At 44.2% G+C, this 18,828-nt stretch overlaps 1 protein-coding gene across 2 annotated transcripts in view; it reads right to left on the reverse strand.

The window, feature by feature from the left end:
* foxm1 (forkhead box M1) overlaps nt 1-18,822 on the reverse strand; it is a 46,321-nt gene extending 27,499 nt beyond the window's left edge. For both annotated transcript variants that reach the window (XM_086008994.1, XM_086008993.1), the window contains exons 1-6: nt 18,266-18,822; nt 14,789-15,478; nt 8,313-8,458; nt 7,098-7,256; nt 1,767-1,895; nt 855-923 (exon numbers count right to left, since the gene is read on the reverse strand). In XM_086008994.1, the coding sequence (XP_085865120.1) occupies nt 855-923; nt 1,767-1,895; nt 7,098-7,256; nt 8,313-8,458; nt 14,789-15,434 (1,149 nt within the window). In that variant the 5' untranslated portion in view covers nt 15,435-15,478; nt 18,266-18,822. The remainder of the gene's footprint in view (nt 1-854; nt 924-1,766; nt 1,896-7,097; nt 7,257-8,312; nt 8,459-14,788; nt 15,479-18,265) is intronic.
* Between the last annotated feature and the right edge of the window lie 6 nt (nt 18,823-18,828).

Here is an 18,828-nt window from a genome sequence, read left to right on the forward strand (position 1 = left end):
GCACATTTCTCCAGAGGCAGCCGATGTACAATAATACAGGAAGCCTTTCAAACTACTGTACTGTATAAAAATTAGATGGCAGTGAAGACAAGGATGTAATTTAATCCCAGGATTCAGATGTCACTGATCAATTCATTCAAATTTTATGACAGGATAATAATTCACCAAACACCCACTAGCCAATATATTTACTTTAATGTACGAAATATAGCCAAAGGAAACAAAGCCAACATTTTCCCTTGCCTAATATTATTTTCGTGTCTGTGGTCCACACATGGTTGGCTACATTTCCCTTCCTCCTCTCTGCTCCATTTGCTTCCTTTGCTCTGGCTCCTGTTAATGAGATTATATTTCCTGAATCCCATTTGTTTTCTTGGATTTTTTGAGCCCATCCTTTCCCTTCTTTTGCTCAGTTTCTTTTCCTTCTCCATTCTTTCCCATTCATTTTCTTTTCTCTCAATTCTTCCTTCCCACCCATTTGCAGCCCCGATCCTTTAGTCCGTATCGATCAATCATGTGCCATTCCTGATTCCCAGAGAAGCCAGAGTCAGAAGACACAATCAAAACAACCCTGGTTATGAAGACATTATCTACCCATAAGGATGGGTAAGCATAGCTCAAAGCAACAATAGAACATAGAGTCCAATATTTACAAGTAAATTAATTAATGGATACTTGTTTTAAGTACTGAATTCTGTCATCAAAGAGAAATAATAGCGGAGGTTATAGACATCTCAGTACAGATATCACCAACAGTAATGCTTCCTCTTCCATGGCCCACCCAAATCAGTCGGTTAAAATAAAAATCAGCACAAAGAGGTGACAAGATGCCACCAAGAGCACATGGGTCTTACTTGTTGACAGACCAGCACAGGCGCTGCTCGGATCCAGCGAGTCTGGTCAGTTGGGCTGTAATCCGGCGACTGCATGAAACATCGACCAAGAACGAGAAGTGTTGAACATTAAAATACATATACAAATAAAAAAAAAAGCTGACATCATACATCCAATGGGGCACATGCCAGCAACTAGGCATTTTTACTGAGATCAACGAATGCAGCATGTCACTCAACTAGCCCCTCCTATAATGAGCACAATATAAACTTTCAAGTCCTCAGGACATTCTTACTGCCTCACAGCCAATTAATTTCCTTTGAAGTGTAATCAGTTATTTTGTAGGCAAATATGTCAGCCTACTTCTATCACAATATATTCACACAAAGCTGCACTGATAGCAAATTTGGAATATTTAAATCTCAGAAATATGGAGTAACAGCTGATATAACAGAAATATGGAGTAACCTGGTTTATCAATTGCACTGAATAATCAGCATTACAGGCCTTATTAACATAAAATGTACATAATTAGAAATAGCCAATTGGACCATCAAGCACTTTCCTTCCAATTGGTACCATACAATTTGTCCTAGTCTGGATTTTTAAAATTTATTTAATCTTAATCACAGGTAAAACTTCAAAAGGAAGAAACAGTTAAGCTCCTCCCTATTCTCCATGATAATTGAGAAAAATTCCAGATATCAATCTGACATGACAATATCATGATGAAATCCTGATCAGCCACTTCCTTGACCCCAGCTGCATAGTTACCTTTTTGTTCCATATAGTAATGGGAAAGCGCTTGTCTGGACCAACCCTTATAGTTTTCAATCCTGTGATTAACCAGATATTTATCTAACTTTTGACTAGAAACCATTAATCTGCACAAAAAATGTGTTTTTTTAAAAAAAAGCACACAGAAAACACACCTTAACAACCTGATCCAACGTCAGGAAGCGATTGGCTTCAGCACGGATGGTCCAGTGCGATATCTTTCCATTGTGAGATGTCTGACGTATGAACATATCATGCAGAGACAGGTTGTGGCGAATAGAGTTCTGAGAGGGAGGAAGGAGTTAGTTATCATGACAATGAGTATTACAAGTTAATGAGCATCACTGTCAAGCAGTGACTCATTAGGACTGTATTAGCTGCAAATACAACAACTTGCATTTATATGGTGCCTTTAACACAGTAAAATGTCCCATGGCGCTTTAACAAAATTTGACACTGAAGAAAGTGGCTCCTTGGAGATTTCTATCGTTTACATGAAAACCTCTTACATTTTCTTTAGAACTGCCAAATGGAGGGCAAAATCGCCTCTTGAAATGGCATGTATACTGTACCCAGCTTAGATAAAACAAAAAAACACTTGTCGTGAGAAAAAGATCAACCAACACGATTTTTGCTCCAGCGCTAGTTGTAACATAATTACTTAGGAACAATATGGCCCTGCAGTCTGTGTGTTAGGAACAATATGGCCCTGCAGTCTGTGTGTTAGGAACAATATGGCCCTGCAGTCTGTGTGTTAACATAAGAACATAAGAAATAGGAGCAGGAGTAGGCCAATTGGCCCCTCGAGCCTGCTCCGCCATTCAATAAGATCATGGCTGATCTGATCCTAACCGCCAATCCACTATGACAGGACTATCTCCTGAATCTAACAGCATTAGACACACGAAAACAGGAGCAGGATCAGGCTACACGGCCCCTGGGCCCGCTCCGCTACCCACAGGGCCATGACCTATCCGAACCTAGACTCATGTCCAAATTCCTGCCCGCTCCCCGTAACCCTTAATTCCCTTTTCTACTAGGAAACTGTCTATTTCTGTTTTAAATTTATGTAATGATGTAGCTTCGACAGCTTTTTGGGGCAGCATATTCCATGGACCTACCACCCTCTGAGTGAAGTAGTTCCTCCTCATCTCAGTTTTGAAAGAGCAGCCCCTTATTCTAAGACTATGCCCCCTAGTTCTAGTTTCACCCATCATCTGGAACATCCTCCCTGCATCCACCCGATCCAACCCCTTCATAATCTTATATGTTTCAATAAGATCGCCTCTCATTCTTCTGAACTCCAATGAGTAGAGTCCCAATCTACTCAACCTCTCCTCATATGTCCATCCCCTCATCCCCGGGATTAATCGAGTGAACCTTCTTTGTACTGACTCGAGAGCAAGTATGTCCTTTCTTAAGTATGGACACCAAAACTGTATGCAGTATTCCAGGTGCGGTCTCACCAATACCTTGTACAACTGAAGCAATACCTCCCTATTTTTATATTCTATCCCCCTAGCAATGAAAGCCAACATTCCATTGGCCTTCTTAATCACTTGCTGCACCTGCATACTAACCTTTTGAGTTTCGTGCACCAGGACCCCCAGATCCCTTTGTACTTCAGTACTTTCAAGTTTCTTGCCATTAAGATAATAACTTGCTCTACGATTTTTCCTGCCAAAGTGCATAACCTCACACTTTCCAGTATTGTATTCCATCTGCCAAATCTCTGCCCACTTACTTAGCCTGTCTATGTTCCCTTGCAGGTTTTTTATGTCCTCCTCACTCACTACTTTCCCTCCCATCTTAGTATCATCTGCAAACTTTGCCGTGTTACACTCGGTCCCCTCCTCCAAATCGTTAATATAGATTGTAAAGAGTTGGGGACCCAGCACTGACCCCTGCGGAACACCACTGGTTACTGATTGCCAGTCTGAATATGAACCATTTATCCCAACTCTCTGCCTTCTGTTAGATAGCCAATCCTCTATCCATGCCAGAATATTACCCCCAATCCCGTGATTTTTTATCTTAAGCAATAATCTTTTGTGTGGCACCTTGTCAAATGCCTTTTGGAAGTCTAAATACACTATGTCCACTGGTTCACCTTTATCCACCCTATATGTTACTTCCTCAAAGAACTCCAGCAAATTTGTCAAACATGACTTCCCCTTCATAAAACCATGCTGACTTTGTCTTATTAAATTATGATTATCCAAATGTCCTGTTACTGTCTCCTTAATAATGGACTCCAAAATTTTACCTACCACAGATGTTAGGCTAACCGGTCTATAGTTTCCAGCCTTCTGTCTACTGCCCTTTTTAAATAAGGGTGTTACATTAGCAGTTTTCCAGTCTGCCGGGACCTTTGCTGAGTCCAGGGAGTTTTGGAAGATTATTACCAATGCATCCACAATCCCTACCGCCACTTCCCTCAAAACCCTGGGATGTAAGCCATCAGGTCCAGGTGATTTATCTGCCTTGAGTCCCATTATTTTACCAAGTACTACTTCCTTAGTGATTTTAATCGTATTTAGCTCCTCCCCCCCTATAGCCCCCTGCTTGTCAAGTGTTGGGATATTCTTGGTGTCCTCTACTGTAAAGACTGATGTAAAATATTCATTCAGTGTTTTTGCCATCTCCATATTTCCCACCATTAATTTCCCGGTCTCATCCTCTAAGGGACCAACATTTACTTTAGCCACCCTTTTTCTTTTTATATAACTATAAAAACTCTTACTATCTGTCTTTATATTTTTTGCTAGTTTACTTTCATAATGTATCTTCCCTTTCTTCATCAATCTTTTTGTTATTTTTTGCTGTCTTTTAAAGTTTTCCCAATCCTCTATCCTCCCACTAGATTTGGCTACCTTATATGCCCTTGTTTTTAGTCGAATACTATCCTTAATTTCTTTACTTAGCCACGGATGGCTGTCTTTTCTTTTACACCCTTTTTTTCTCAGTGGAATATACTTTTTTTGGAATTTGTAAAATAACTCCTTAAATGTACACCACTGATCATGTATCGTCTTATCCTTTAACCTATTTTCCCAATCCACTTTACTCAATTCCGCTCTCATACCTTCATAGTCTCCTTTATTCAAGCTTAGCACGCTTGTTTGAGATACAGCCTCCTCACCCTCTAACTGAATATGGAATTCAACCATGTTATGGTCACTCATTCCAAGGGGATCCTTTACTAGGACATTTTTAATTAATCCTGTCTCGTTACACAGGACCAGATCTAAGGTTGCTTGCCCCCTGGTTGGTTCAGTTACATACTGCTCAAGAAACCCATCCCTAATACACTCAATGAACTCATCCTCAAGGCAGCCCTGCCCAATTTGATTCGTCCAATTTATATGATAGTTAAAATCCCCCATAATTATAGATGTTCCCTTATTACAAGCCTCAACTATTTCCTGATTGATACTCCGTCCAACCGAGTTGCGACTGTTCGGAGGCCTATATACTACACCCACTAGTGTTTTTTTCCCCTTATTATTCCTTATCTCCACCCAAACTGTTTCATTATCCTGATCCTTTGACCCAATATCATTTCTCTGTATTACAGTGATTCCTTCCTTTATTAACATAGCCACCCCACCTCCCCTTCCTTCCTGCCTGTCCTTCCTGATTTGTTAAATAACCTGGTATGTTTAATTCCCAGGCATTGTCACCCTGCAGCCATGTTTCTGTAATGGCCACAAGATCATACCCATATGTAGCTATTTGTGCCTTTAACTCGTCTATTTTGTTACGAATGCTACGTGCATTCAGATAGAGAACTTTCAAATATGTTTTGTGACACTTAGTTCCTGCTATTGCCCTTTTTATTACTTTACCTTTTACTCCACACCTTCTACCCCTTCCTGACACACTCTGGTTTTTAATTTCCCCACTGCTACCTAAGTCTATGACCTTCTCTGTTGTCATTTGTATTATTTGCTCTCTGGGAACCTCCCCCCCACTAGTTAGTTTAAAGCCCTCTCTGCAGCCCTAGTTATATGATCCGCCAGGACTCTAGTCCCAGCACTGGCCAAGTGAAGCCCGTCCCAACGGAACAGCTCCCTCCTGTCCCAGTACTGGTGCCAGTGTCCCAGGAAGCAAAACCCATTTCTCCCACACCAGTCTTTGAGCCACGCATTTAACTCTCTTATTTTATTTGTCCTAGCCAAATTCGCTCGTGGCTCAGGTAATAATCCAGAGATTATTACCCTTGTGGTTCTGCTTTTTAATTTGGCCCCTAGCTGCTCAAACTCCCTCAGCAGAACCTCCTTCCTTGTCCTATCTATGTCGTTGGTACCAACATGGACCACGACAACTGGATCCTCCCCCTCCCACTCCAAGTTTCTGTCCAGCCCAGAGGAGATGTCCTTAACCCTGGCACCGTGTAGGCAACACAGCCTACGTGTTAGGAACAATATGGCCCTGCAGTCTGTGTGTTAGTCTTTTTGGAGTCAGCTTTAGGCAAAAACAGATAATAAATGTCAATAGTTGACAGAATTTTAAAATTTTTTAACCAGGTGATAGAGCTCCCCCAGATGCCAATATTGCTGGGAACTTAAGTTGAGAGCATCCTAAGTTTTTAATTTTGTTTTAAATTTCAGGTCTTATGACACATTTAGCTAATACATTTGAAATGGAAACATTTGCATCTCCAGTACTGAGGGAGCCAACAAGCCTGTATCCCACCTCCAACAACATCGTAGCACCCCAGAGCATTCAGGAGTACAAGGTTTATTTAGTGTATTGTTAGCAATACATTAGAGTGGAAGATGATGCAGCTTAACACCCAAGATTCCCCGACACTAGTTTCCTGATCTTAGTAGATCCTACCTAGAGAAGCACTAAGCAGAGACCAGGCAAATGCCCAGTGGGAGCCCTTCACCATGGGCAGGTCACCTTTGACCAGTATACTGTAGTGTAGGCCAAGCTATGGGAACAGGGAATCTAACTAGTCACTCAGCTGACAGTATTAGATTTGTGGAGTGCAAATATGCATGTCAGAAAAACACACCATCCAATAATATACTGGCGACAATGAACTCCAAGGCTTATGTTTAATCACAGTTTAACACAGGAGGCAAACCATGTACACTCACTGATGATGAGCGTCCACACCCCAAAATTTATTTTTGGTTAAATTTGTGGGCTAAACTCAACATGCCTTGCTGCTTCTTAAATGTAATTTTATGTATTTGTTCTCATGGCTGTAAGTCTGCCTAGACTCAGCTGTCCACTAACTGCTTAGAAGGCGCAAGGTTCTGCCAAGGCAGGACACCCCATCCTTCTTTTTCTCAACCTCCCCACAAGAGGTGCCGCAGCCTCTGCCTGACACAACTCAAATCAGGAACTGATAATAGGGAGTGGCTACTGAACTTGCACCCCGCCTCCCACCCCACCCCGTTACGATGTGTGTTAGTGACCCAAAGCTCATGGCAACTTACAAATTATTACCCATCTAAACACTTTCATCTTACCTTCCAACCTGGTTTGGCCACATGTTTGAAATAGGGAAAATGATCCTCAATCCAGGTGTAGATTTCTTTCAGCGTCATCCTCTTGCTCTGGGTGCTGTTTATAGCAAACTGAATCATAGCCATGTAGGAGTATGGAGGCCGCTCGTGAACAGACTCTGCCTGCAATGAGAGAAACCATCATAGAAAATGTAAACAAAAGCAAAATACTACAAAAATGTAAACACAGCCTTCCATCCAAGTATATATTCTGGGTGACACATCAGGCTCGCACACAAGGTCCTTTACACTAGGACAACCCATGGCTCCCATCATAGAATTGTCCTGGTCTTCTAGCATAATCTTGGAGTAATATGAGGATTTGGCAGAGGAAAGTGAGGCACATTGGAACTTAACCCAGTTGCACCAGATCTAACAGTGAATGATGGTCAGATTTGTGCAAACTGAGTTTGAGGCCTTTGAACTTGAGGGGAGGAATGGAAGATGGTGAATGATTTGGTGGAAACAGGGATGTTGAAAGAAGAGATAAGGAATCAGTTAAGCAGGTTTTATGACCGTTACACTTGGCTTTGTCTTGATTCCTTATTGTTTCCCTCAGAAAGGCTTGTATGGAAAGTTGAACTTGTATTGTAAGGGCCACTCTTGGTTGGGTTAAGGCAAATTTTAGGAATGTAGAGATAGCTTTACCCTGTATGTAACTAACTTACAATGTATCCAAGTTTAAGTGCTTCGGGCAGTGTATAGGAAGACTTACTGTGAATCTACCCTTGCTACACCCGTCCTAAACCACAAACCCCTTTTCCCTGCCTCCTTCACTCTCACCTCCAATACCGAGTACAAAGAACTCAGGTTTCTTTGTTTCTAAGATTGAGTCGATCAGTGCAGCTGCCTCTGGCATCACCGAACCCCATCCCTGATTCACTCTACTCCGATCCCCTGTCACTCTGTAGTTTCTCTCTCACTTCTCCCCTTCCAAACTCATCTGTTCCAAGAGACATGCCTCCTCCTCCCTCGATCCTCTCCCCACCCACTTCCTGAATACTCAATTACTTTTCCTGGCACCCATGCTTGCCCAGATTGTTAATTGCTCCCTTTGAACACTTAAATATCGTGCACTCAAACTTCACTAAAGTTATTAAAGGGATAAATACTTTGAAGATGATGCAGATTCTGAAATGTCTCAGAATTTAACACAGAGCTGGGAAGAACAGCACTTACAGTGGCACCTTCTGATGCAGGCTCTTGGTTTTCTTTCTCAGCTTCAGCCTTCACGCTGCAAGCCCCCAGGCTATCCGTGCTCATCTTACCCAGCCACTGAATGTTGGTTAGGCTGTCGTCCAGAAGGCGCTCAGGAGCTGTAGGAGCTAAGAGAAGGAAAATAACAGCAGTTTTCACGTAAAAAGCAGAAGGCTTGCCTGATGTAGGTCAGCCACTGCGGATCACTTTGAGGCATCTTTCCTGTGATCGAGTTAATATAGAAACATAGAAGATAGGAGCAGGAGTAGGCCATTCGGCCCCTCGAGCCTGCTCCACCATTCAATGAGATCATGGCTGATCATCCAAATTCAGTACCCTGTCCCTGCCTTCTCCCCATATCCCTTGATCTCTTTAGCCTTAAGAAATATATCTAACTCCTTTTTGAATATATTTAATGAATTGGCCTCCACTGCCTTCTGTGGTAGAGACTTCCACAGGTTCACCACTCTCTGGGTGAAGAAATTCCTCCTCATCTCTGTCCTAAATGGCTTACCCCTTATCCTTAGACTGTGACCCCTGGTTCTGGACTCCCCGACCATCGGGAACATCCTTCCTGCATCCAGTCTGTCCAGTCCTGTTAGAATTTTATAAGTTTCAATGAGGTCCTCTCTCATTCTTCTAAACGCCAGCGAGTATAAGCCCAATCGACCCAATCTCTCCTCATACGTCATTCCTGCCATCCCAGGTATCAGTCTGGTGAATCTTCGCTGCACTCCCTCCATGGCAAGAACATCCTTCCTCAGATAAGGCGACCAAAACTGCACACAATACTCAAGATGTGGTCTCACCAAGGCCCTGTACAATTGCAGCAAGACATCCTTGTTCTTGTACTCAAACCCTCTCGCTACGAAGGCCAACATACCATTTGCCCTCTTAACCGCCTGCTGCACCTGCATTCTTACCTTCAGCGACTGGTGCACAAGGACACCCAGGTCTCGTTGCACTTCCCCTTCTCCCAATCTATTGCCGTTCAGATAATAATCTGCCTTCCTGTTTTTGCCACCAAAGTGGATAACCTCACATTTATCCACATTATACTGCATCTGCCATGCTTCTGCCCAATCACCCAACTTGTCCAAATCATACTGGAGTTTCTCAGCATCCTCCTCACAGCACACACGCCCACCCAGCTTTGTGTCGTCTGCAAACTTGGAGATATTACATCTAGTTCCCTCATCTAGATCATTAATATATATTGTGAACAGCTGGGGTCCTAGGACCGATCCCTGCGGTACCCCACTAGTCACTGCCTGCCACTCGGAAAAAGAGCTGTTTATTCCAACTCTTTGCTTCCTGTCTGCCAACCAGTTCTTTATCCAAGTCAGTACCTTGCCCCCAATCCCATGTGCCTTAACTTTACACGCTAATCTCTTATGCGGGACCTTCTGTCATCAGAACCTACTAGCAACCCTGCTTTAATCCGACACACCTCATTTACACTTTATACCACAACTCACAAAGTTCAGCCAGCTGCCCACTTTAACTGGTGTAGACTGGCAGCAGTTCACCAGAAAAATGTAACTTTCTCCTTGCTGATGCTGCAATACACTCAGTCTTGAAGAAATTCGAGTTTGACACTGGTGGAAGCTGCTGCAGAACTCAAACTATTCCCCAATTCCAAAATAACCCAACCACAATGCAGTTGTGTTCAAGGGAATTACCAGGAATGTATCACAATCAAGGGCTACTGCACGACTACATAATCTTTCCTAAGCTTTGTCCCCATGGTGTCATCCAAATCCTTTAATATCCCATTGGTTAGTGTTTTATACGACACAGAATGCTACCAGGGATGCATTGATGCTCCAATGCACAGGACTTGAGTTTGAGATGCAGACTGGTCCTTGCCTTTTAAACTTCTGATCTTCATTGCTACATGGGAGAGGATACATTGAGCAGATTATGGAACAGATTATAACAGAGAAATAACCATAATCTGCTGCGTGTGTATTGGAGCAATGTTAGAAAGCAAGAAAAATAATGAGACCCAGAGAAGTAAAGGAAATGCAGAAAATCCATTAATAAGTAGCATTCGTAGTCCCTTGGACAGGTTGACTGGGATGAAATTAAGGATGTGGTAACAGAACACTTAGAAAATGTTAATAGGATTGGGCAGAGTCAACATGGATTTATGAAAGGGAAATAATTTTTGACGAATCCATTAAGAGTTTTTTTGAGGTAGTACCTAGCAGAATAGATAAGGGGGAACCAGTGGATGTGGTGTATTTGGATTTTCAGAAGGCATTCAATAAGGTGCCACACAAGAGGTTATTAAACAAAATTAGTGCTCATGGGATTGGGGGTAATATATTAGCATGGATTGAGGATTGGTTAACGGACAGTCAACAGACAGTAGGAATAAATGGGTCATTTTCGGGTCGGCAGGCTGTAACTAGTGGGGAACTGCAAGGATCAGTGCTTGGGCCTCAACTATTCAAAATCTATATCAATGATTTGGATGAGGGGACCAAATAACAACAACAACTTGTATTTATATAGCACCTTTAACGTAGTAAAACGTCCCAAGGCACTTCGCAGGAGTATTAAAAGATAAAAAATTTGACACCAAACCACAGAATGAGAAATTAGGGCAGGTGACCAAAAGCTTGGTCAAAGAGGTAGGTTTTAATGAACGTCTTAAAGGAGAAAAGAGAGGCAGCGAGGTTTAGGCAGGGAATTCCACAGCTTAGGGCCTAGGCAACAGAAAGCACGGCCACCAATTAAAATCAGGGATGCTCAAGAGGGCAGAATTAGAGGAGCGCAGATATATATATATTTTTTTAATTCATTTATGTGATCTGGGCGTCGCTGGCAAGGCCAGCATTTATTGCCCATCCCTAATTGCCCTCGAGAAGGTAGTGGTGAGCTGCCTTCTTGAACCGCTGCAGTCCGTGTGGTGAAGGTACTCCCATAGTGCTGTTAAAGAGGGAGTTCCAGGATTTTGACCCAGCAACGATGAAGGATTGGCGATATACTAAGTCAGGATGCTGTGAGACTTGGAGGGGAACTTGGAGGTGGTGGTGTTCCCATGTGTTTGCTGCCCTTATCCTTCTAGGTGGAAGAGGTCGCGGGTTTGGGAGGTGCTGCCAAAGAAGCCTTGGCGAGTTGCTGCAGTGCATCTTGTAGATGGTACACACTGCAGCCACGGTACACCGGTGGTGGAGGGAGTGAATGTTTAAGGTGGTAGATGGGGTGCCAATCAAGCGGGCTGCTTTGTCCTGGATGGTGTCGAGCTTCTTGTGTTGTTGGAGCTGCACTCATCCAGGCAAGTGGAGAGTATTCCATCACACTCCTTACTTGCGCCATGTAGATGGTAGAAAGGCTTTGGGTAGTCAGGAGGTGAGACACTCGCCGCAGAATACCTAGCCTCTGACCTGCTCTTGTTGCCACAGTATTTGTGTGGCTGGTCCAGTTAAGCTTCTGGTCAATGGTGACCCCCAGGATGTTGACGGTGGGGGATTTGGCGATGGTAATGCCATTGAATGTCAAGGGGAGGTGGTTAGACTCTCACTTGTTGGAGAAAGTCATTGCCTGCCACTTATCAGCCCAAGCCTGAACGTCGTCCAGGTCTTGTTGCATGCGGGCATGGACTGCTTCATTATCTGAGGAGTTGCGAATGGCACTGAACACTGTGCAGTGATCAGCGAACATCCCCATTTCTGACCTTAAGTTGGAGGGAAGGTGGTGGGGCTGAAGGAGTTTACAGAGATAGTGAGGGGCGAGGCCATGAAGGGATTTGAAAACAAGGATGAGAATTTTGAAATCGAGGAGCTGCTTAATGGACCGTGCGGGGCTGGGGGACTATGAGGTTGACAGCCACGGAGGGAAGATCTCCAGAGGAGATGAGGTCAGTGACAGTCTTGGAAACAATGGCTTGCTGTTTGGTAGTGGGGTCATGGTCCAGGACGAGGTGTCAGAGAGTTGGCGTTCAGCCTCCGCATGGTAGAGGTTGGTTCGCCCTTCCCAAGATCCACAAACAGGACTGGCTTGGTAGTCCCATCGTTTCAGCCTGTTCTTGCCCCAAGGAACTGATTTCTTCCTATCTCGACTCTATCTTTTCTCCTTGTCCAGTCTCTTCCCACCTACATTCGCGACTCTTCCAACACCCTCCGCCATTTTAACAGTTTCCAGTTTCCTGGCCCCAACCATCTCCTTTTCACTGTGAATGTCCAATCCCTCTACACCTCCATCTCCCACCAGGATGGCCTGATGTCGCTCCGCTTCTTCCTTGAACAGAGGCCTAACCAGTCCCCATCCACCACCACCCTCCTCCGCTAGGCTGAACTTGTTCTCACATTGAACAACTTCTCCTTTGACTCCACTCACTTCCTCCAAATTAAAGGTGTTGCTATGGGAACACGCCTGCCTGCCTTTTCGTGGGATATGTGGAACATTCTTTGTTCCAGTCCTACTCAGGTCCCCTCCCTCACCTCTTTTTCCGGTACATTGATGAATGTATCGATGCCGTTTCCTGCTCTCGCCCTGAATTAGAAAATGTAATTCACTTCGTTTCCAATTTCCTCCCTTCCCTCACCTTCACATGGTCCAGCTTTGACTCTTCCCTTCCTCGACTTCTCTGTCTCTATTTCTGGGGATAGGCTATTGACAAACATTCAATATAAGCCGATAGCAAAATACTGCGGATGCTGGAAATCCGAAATAACAAGAGAAAACGCTGGAACAACTCAGCAGGCCAGGCAACATCCGTGGAGAGAGAAACAGAGTTAACGTTTCAGGTCGAAGACCCTTCGTCAGGACTGAGAAAAAAAGCAGGAAATGAAACAGATTAAGAAGCAAGTTTGGGGGCTGGGAAGTTTGGCCCCCAAACTTGCTTCTTAATCTGTTTCATTTCCTGCTTTTTTTCCAGTCCTGACGAAGGGTCTTCGACCTGAAACGTTGACTCTGTTTCTCTCTCCACGGATGTTGCCTGGCCTGCTGAGTTGTTCCAACGTTTTCTCTTGTTAATTCAATATAAGCCCACTGACTCCCACAGCTACCTGAACTACACTTCCTCCCACCCTGCTTCCTATAAGGACTCTGTTCCATTCTCCCAATTTCTCCATCTCCGCCGCATCTGCTCTGACGATGCCACCTTCCATAAACAAGGAAAGGGCATAATGTTTTCTTGTGGGAGTGCAGCTGTAACGAAATAAAATAGGAATAGTAGGTCATCCTGCCCATTAAGCCTGCTCAGCTCGTTATATACGGCAGCTCTTTTTTTTATCCCAATTCCTCACATATCTATCTAAAAGTATCCCCTCTAATACCAACTCATCAGTGAAAATAGTTTATCCCTACTGATCTCATTGAAGCCCCTCAATTTTGAACACCTCTATCCGATCTCCTCTTCGCTTTAAGCAATAAACACGGAAAGGTGTGGGTGCTTGGACAGTGACAGTCAGTGGGAGGGACTGGATGCCCACGTGGATGGTTATGGGGGAGAGTGGGAGGGGAGGGGAGGGGTGATAGAGAATCCTTCGGCTCCCTCCCCCATAAGATGTAAAAACTTGCAGGAGTTTTCATGCTCCGCTGGAAAGGCTGGTTTTACTTTAAGAGTGAACAATGGTATGGCAGGGCTCTCGACCACTCCCACACTGACAAGCACCAGGATTCCACTGAAAACGAGAATGGGCTTTAAGCACTTTTAAAAACATCAAAGTTGTTAAAAGTGTTCAAAGAAGTTTAAACTGCTCACAGTTGGAATTTAGCTTTTGTTCGCTTGGGAACTGGGGCTCGTGACTGAGTGCAGCCACAGGTTCTCCCACCATCGTAGGAAACTCCTATAAACAAACCTGCCCTGCACTGAGGAAAAACTGGTTTGCTATTTTGAACACATTCAAAAACTCAAGGTAGGAGTTAAAGCATAAATTGGAGTTACAGTCTAGAGTCTAATTGTGGGGTTCAGATAACAACATAAACTACAAGAGCAATACTCAAGTAGTTTCTATCCGTCTTCTGAGAAATTGAGATTATGGTCTGGAAATCACTGATATTTTTTACCCTGTGAAGGTAGTGAGTGTGGGTTTATATTGTTTTTGTTCTATTTTGTCAGCAGCTGGTGTCAAAGTGTCAGAATTGTTCCCGTAATTATTTGACAATGTCCACACATTAATAACTGTGATGCAGTCACTGAAAGTTTGAGTAATAATCTCATTTGCTGGAAACAGTTTGCACACGCTGTAATTCCTTCATAATGGAAGCGATAAAAAGAAAAACTGTCCTAAATCTATAAATAAAAACACAGAAAATTTGATGATAAAGGAGGCGAGTCAGCATCTGAAAGAGAGATGCAGGTTAATGTTTCTGGTGAGACACTTCATCTGAGGAAGAGTCTTACTGAATAGTATTCTAATCTGTGTTCCAACTTCTTCACAAGATGTATTTTATGGCTAGTCTCCCTGTGCGGTATTATAATCTCACAAAGGACTGTTTCTTACCTGTACCAGTCTCCTGGTCATAAAGTGCTGAAGGCACCAGTGTTTCAGGGACATGCACTGAGAGAGCCTCCTCCTTTTTGATGCTGATACTGTTTGCAGAGTCCACTACTGCCACTTTGCCACTTGGGGTAGCAACTATTAAGCTTGGCTCTTCCTGTAACTCCACAGACTTTTGGCTGCTTTCCAGAAGTGTAGGAAAACCTCCTTGTGTAGCGCAAGGATCATTACTTCCCAAAGTCTGGCTTTGGCGAGAGGAGGAAGTTGCATTACCGCTCAAAAGAATAAACTTCTTGGGTCCATTGGAGCCGCTCTCCTTTCCCTTTGCCGTAAGTGCTGCTATGATGCTTTGAAGATCAGCATTTCTTGGAATCAACACAACTTGGGTGTTGGGCATTGATGGGTGGTTTACAATCCGAATCCCCTCTGGGAATTTTTGAGTCTCGATGGCCGTGTCCTTTTCTGAGCTGCCCAAGCCATCTTTCCTTGGGCAGGCACTGGATGTGTCAAAACCTCTAGGCACAGCTTTGTGTTTGCTCTCATCGGTCTTGTCCTCACCAGCATTCTCCTTTATATCCACCGGATTACTGAAGGTCAAGGGGCGTTTCCTCCGTTTCAGAATCAAAGGCCTCCTTGGACTGGCCTTCATTATTATTGCAACAGGAGCTTCTTCAATAATACACCACACAGTGCCTGCAATATTATAATACAATTAGAAATTCTCCACTTAATCAGAAATAAAGGTAACAAATGATAGGCAGAGTCAAACGCCAGCTAATAAACTACTTAGTACAGGAGGAATATATGTTGGTGAGTGACAACGAGATGGAATATTTTGACAAAATAATCAGTATTTTTTCTAAGCACATTCAAATCCATCTACAACAACTTCCTGCCATGGGGCTTTCAGGTATTTTTCAATCAAGCGCAGTAGATTACCACTAATTCCAGAAGATTCAATTTTATAGCAAAGTCTCTATGCGGTACCTAATCAAAAGCTTTCTGAAAGTCCAGGCAGACAATATCTACTAGGTTTCCCATAGCAACTATCCTAGTGATTTCAAAAAATACAAACAAATTGATGAGATGGGACCTTTTACGGAAGCCATGTTGGGTGTCACGGATACGGCCTTCTTTGTCTAAGTAGTTGTATAGTGCATCCCTAATAATTCCCTCAAGCATCTTCTCTATTACTGACATCAAGCTAATGGGTCGATAGTTATCCGGATCTGCCTTGTTCTCCTTTTTAAAGATTGGAACGATGTTAGCTTCCTTCCACTCTAAGAGCACAGTTCTAGACTCCAGCAAACTACTAAAGATATGAGCCAGGGGCTTGCCCAGCATCTGATTCATCATTCTATGTATTAAATAAGGGGCTGGAGTGCAAGGATAAATAAAAAATGATGAAATTATCCAAAACATTAGTTAGGCACAGTTTATAATACGGTGTGTAATTTTGCAGACCCCATTATAGAAAGAATATTCAAGCCATAGAAAGTATAGCATGTAGATGAAGCAGGATGATTCTAGGGATGGGAAACTATAGTTATGAGGAGAGACTAGCGTTACTGGGACTATTTGCACTGGAACAGAGAAGGCTATGAGAAGATTTAATAAAAGTTTTTTTTAAATTAAGACTATTTCATCTGGTTGGGGAATCAGTGATGTCATGAGTGATTGAGCAGCGAGGTTAGGCTGAGCATTGAGGCAGGGATCACTGCATGTTTAAAGGAAACATTGGACAAATATTTGAAGCAGAGGAAGATACAGAAAGCACTATGAGAGAATGAGACAGTGGGATTAATTCCTGGATTGCTTTAGCAAAGAGTCAGCACAGACACAATTGTCCAAATGACCCCCTTCTGTGCTCTAGATGTCCAAAGTTCTATTATCAAAGTGCTGACAATTCAACAAACTAAGTTGTTACACTGTTCCATCCCATCATCAACAGATTTTTTTTTTTTTTTTTTTGAGAGTCTGGAAGTTTACTGTCAAACAAGGAACCATCCAAAGCTTTACACGAGGAACAGTAGGCAAGGTAGTACAGAAATTGGTGACAGGATGGAGATTCGGGAAGATAATTCCAGAGTGCAGGAGCCACTGATGGTGAAGAGGAGCTGGGAGAGAGAAATGCACATTGGACTAGTCAGCAAGAAGGTTGCAACAAAGGAAAGGTAAAGATTGCAGAAGGTGGATGGGGAAGGATTTAAAAATGAGAATGAGGATTTTGAAATTGATATACTGAGGGATAGGAAATCGGTGGAGGTCAGTAAAGACAGAAGTGGTTAAGGTCCGGAACTTTGTGTGGGACTGTTTTGAAAGGGACAATAAGGGGACACCGGGGTTTACCCAGTGCCTCCAGCAAAAGAATTACCAGCAAAAGAATTATATTCTACAAGTGCCCTCTCAAGATGAAGGCACCACTAATACAATTGGCCCCAACAAAGTAAAAATTAAAACTCCATGTGAACTTTATGTGGGACAACAGGATATGGATTGCAGAATTGTAGATGGGTTTTGGGTTGGATCATGCTGTGGAGGCCAGTGTACTCCTGATGTTCTCTTACTAACTTCATAACAACATAAGAATTAGGAGCAGGAGTAGGCCATACGGCCCCTCAAGCCTGCTCCACCATTCAATAAAATCATGGCTGATCTTCGACCTCAACTCCACTTTCCCGCCAGATCCACATATTCCTTGATTCCCCTAGAGTCCAAAAATCTATCTCAGCCTTGAATCACAGAATCACAGAAACCCCACAGTGCAGATAGAGGCCATTTCGGCCCATCGAGCCTGCACCGACACATATCCCACCCGATCCCCGCAACCCCCACGCCAACACATATCCCACTCTATCCCCGTATTTAATCCCCCTAACACTAAGGGTCAATTTATCATAGCCAATCAATTGAATATACTGAAAGACTCAGCATTCACAGTCGTCTGGGGCAGATAATTACAATGATTCATAACCCTCTGAGTGAAAAAATTCCTCCTCATCTCAGTCCTAAATGGCCGACCCCTTATCCTGAGACTTTGTCCCCTAGTTCTAGATACTCCAGCCGGAGGAAACAACCTTTCAGCATCTACACTGTCAATCCCCCTCAGAATCTTATATATTTCAATGAGATCACCTCTCATTCTTCTAAACTCCAGAGTATAGGCCCAATCTAGGTCAATGGGCTGAACTTTCTTTACAGAACCAGCGACAATTCAAAGCACACTGGGTGACAATAAGATGGCGCTAATTGGCACTGGGCAGCCTGCCATATCCCTACCCGGCAGCAAGTGTGCGCCGGGGCCAAAGTAGCATCCCGGCAGCAGCGCTGCACGGCGGGCGGGGAAAGCTCCCGGCTGGCAGTAGGCTCTGGAACCCGGGGCCGTTGTTACAGTTTTTTTTTTAGCCTGAAGCTAATGTGAATGGGCCGGGCCCCGGGACAGTCACCCCGCCGCGGTACACAGTCCCCGCTCTCACTCACCTGCATATTACCGGGCTCCGCACAGCGGATCCGGATCGCTTCCTCCTCCCCCGACTGCCGGCCCGGGCTCCCCTCGAGAGGGCTAGCAATGCCCCGGCCGACCTTCCTTCCTTCCTGTGCGGCTTTTCTCTCCGCTGGCCCCTGGTTAGGTTGATGCCCCAGTTTCTCTCGCTGCCTCTCTCTTAGGCCCGAGGCCCGGGCCCCGGGGGGTTTACTGTCTCGGTGTCCGGCCGGGGGCTCTGGTCGGACCCCGGGGGTTTACGGTCTCGCCGTTCTGGTCGGACCCCGGGGGTTACTGTCTAGCCGCTTTGGTCGGACCCCGGGGGTGACTGTCTCGCCGCTCTGCCCGGACCCCGGGGGTTTACTGTCTCGCCGCTCTGGCCGGGCCCCGGAATCTGCCCTCTGGTTTTTTTTGGTTACAGTTTGTCGCCTGTTCGATTTCTTTTGAATTTCCAGCGTTCTGTCAGAAGGGACCAATCGCATAACGCCCCGGGGGTCAGGTGGGGCGCAGGCGACCAATGGGCGAGCTCAAAGCACCAGGTTGGTCTGGACGTTGGAAGGCG

The sequence above is a fragment of the Somniosus microcephalus genome, chromosome 16, assembly GCF_052327205.1.
Source record: "Somniosus microcephalus isolate GS21.2 chromosome 16, FLI_Smic_1.0, whole genome shotgun sequence".
Lineage (NCBI taxonomy): Eukaryota > Metazoa > Chordata > Chondrichthyes > Squaliformes > Somniosidae > Somniosus > Somniosus microcephalus.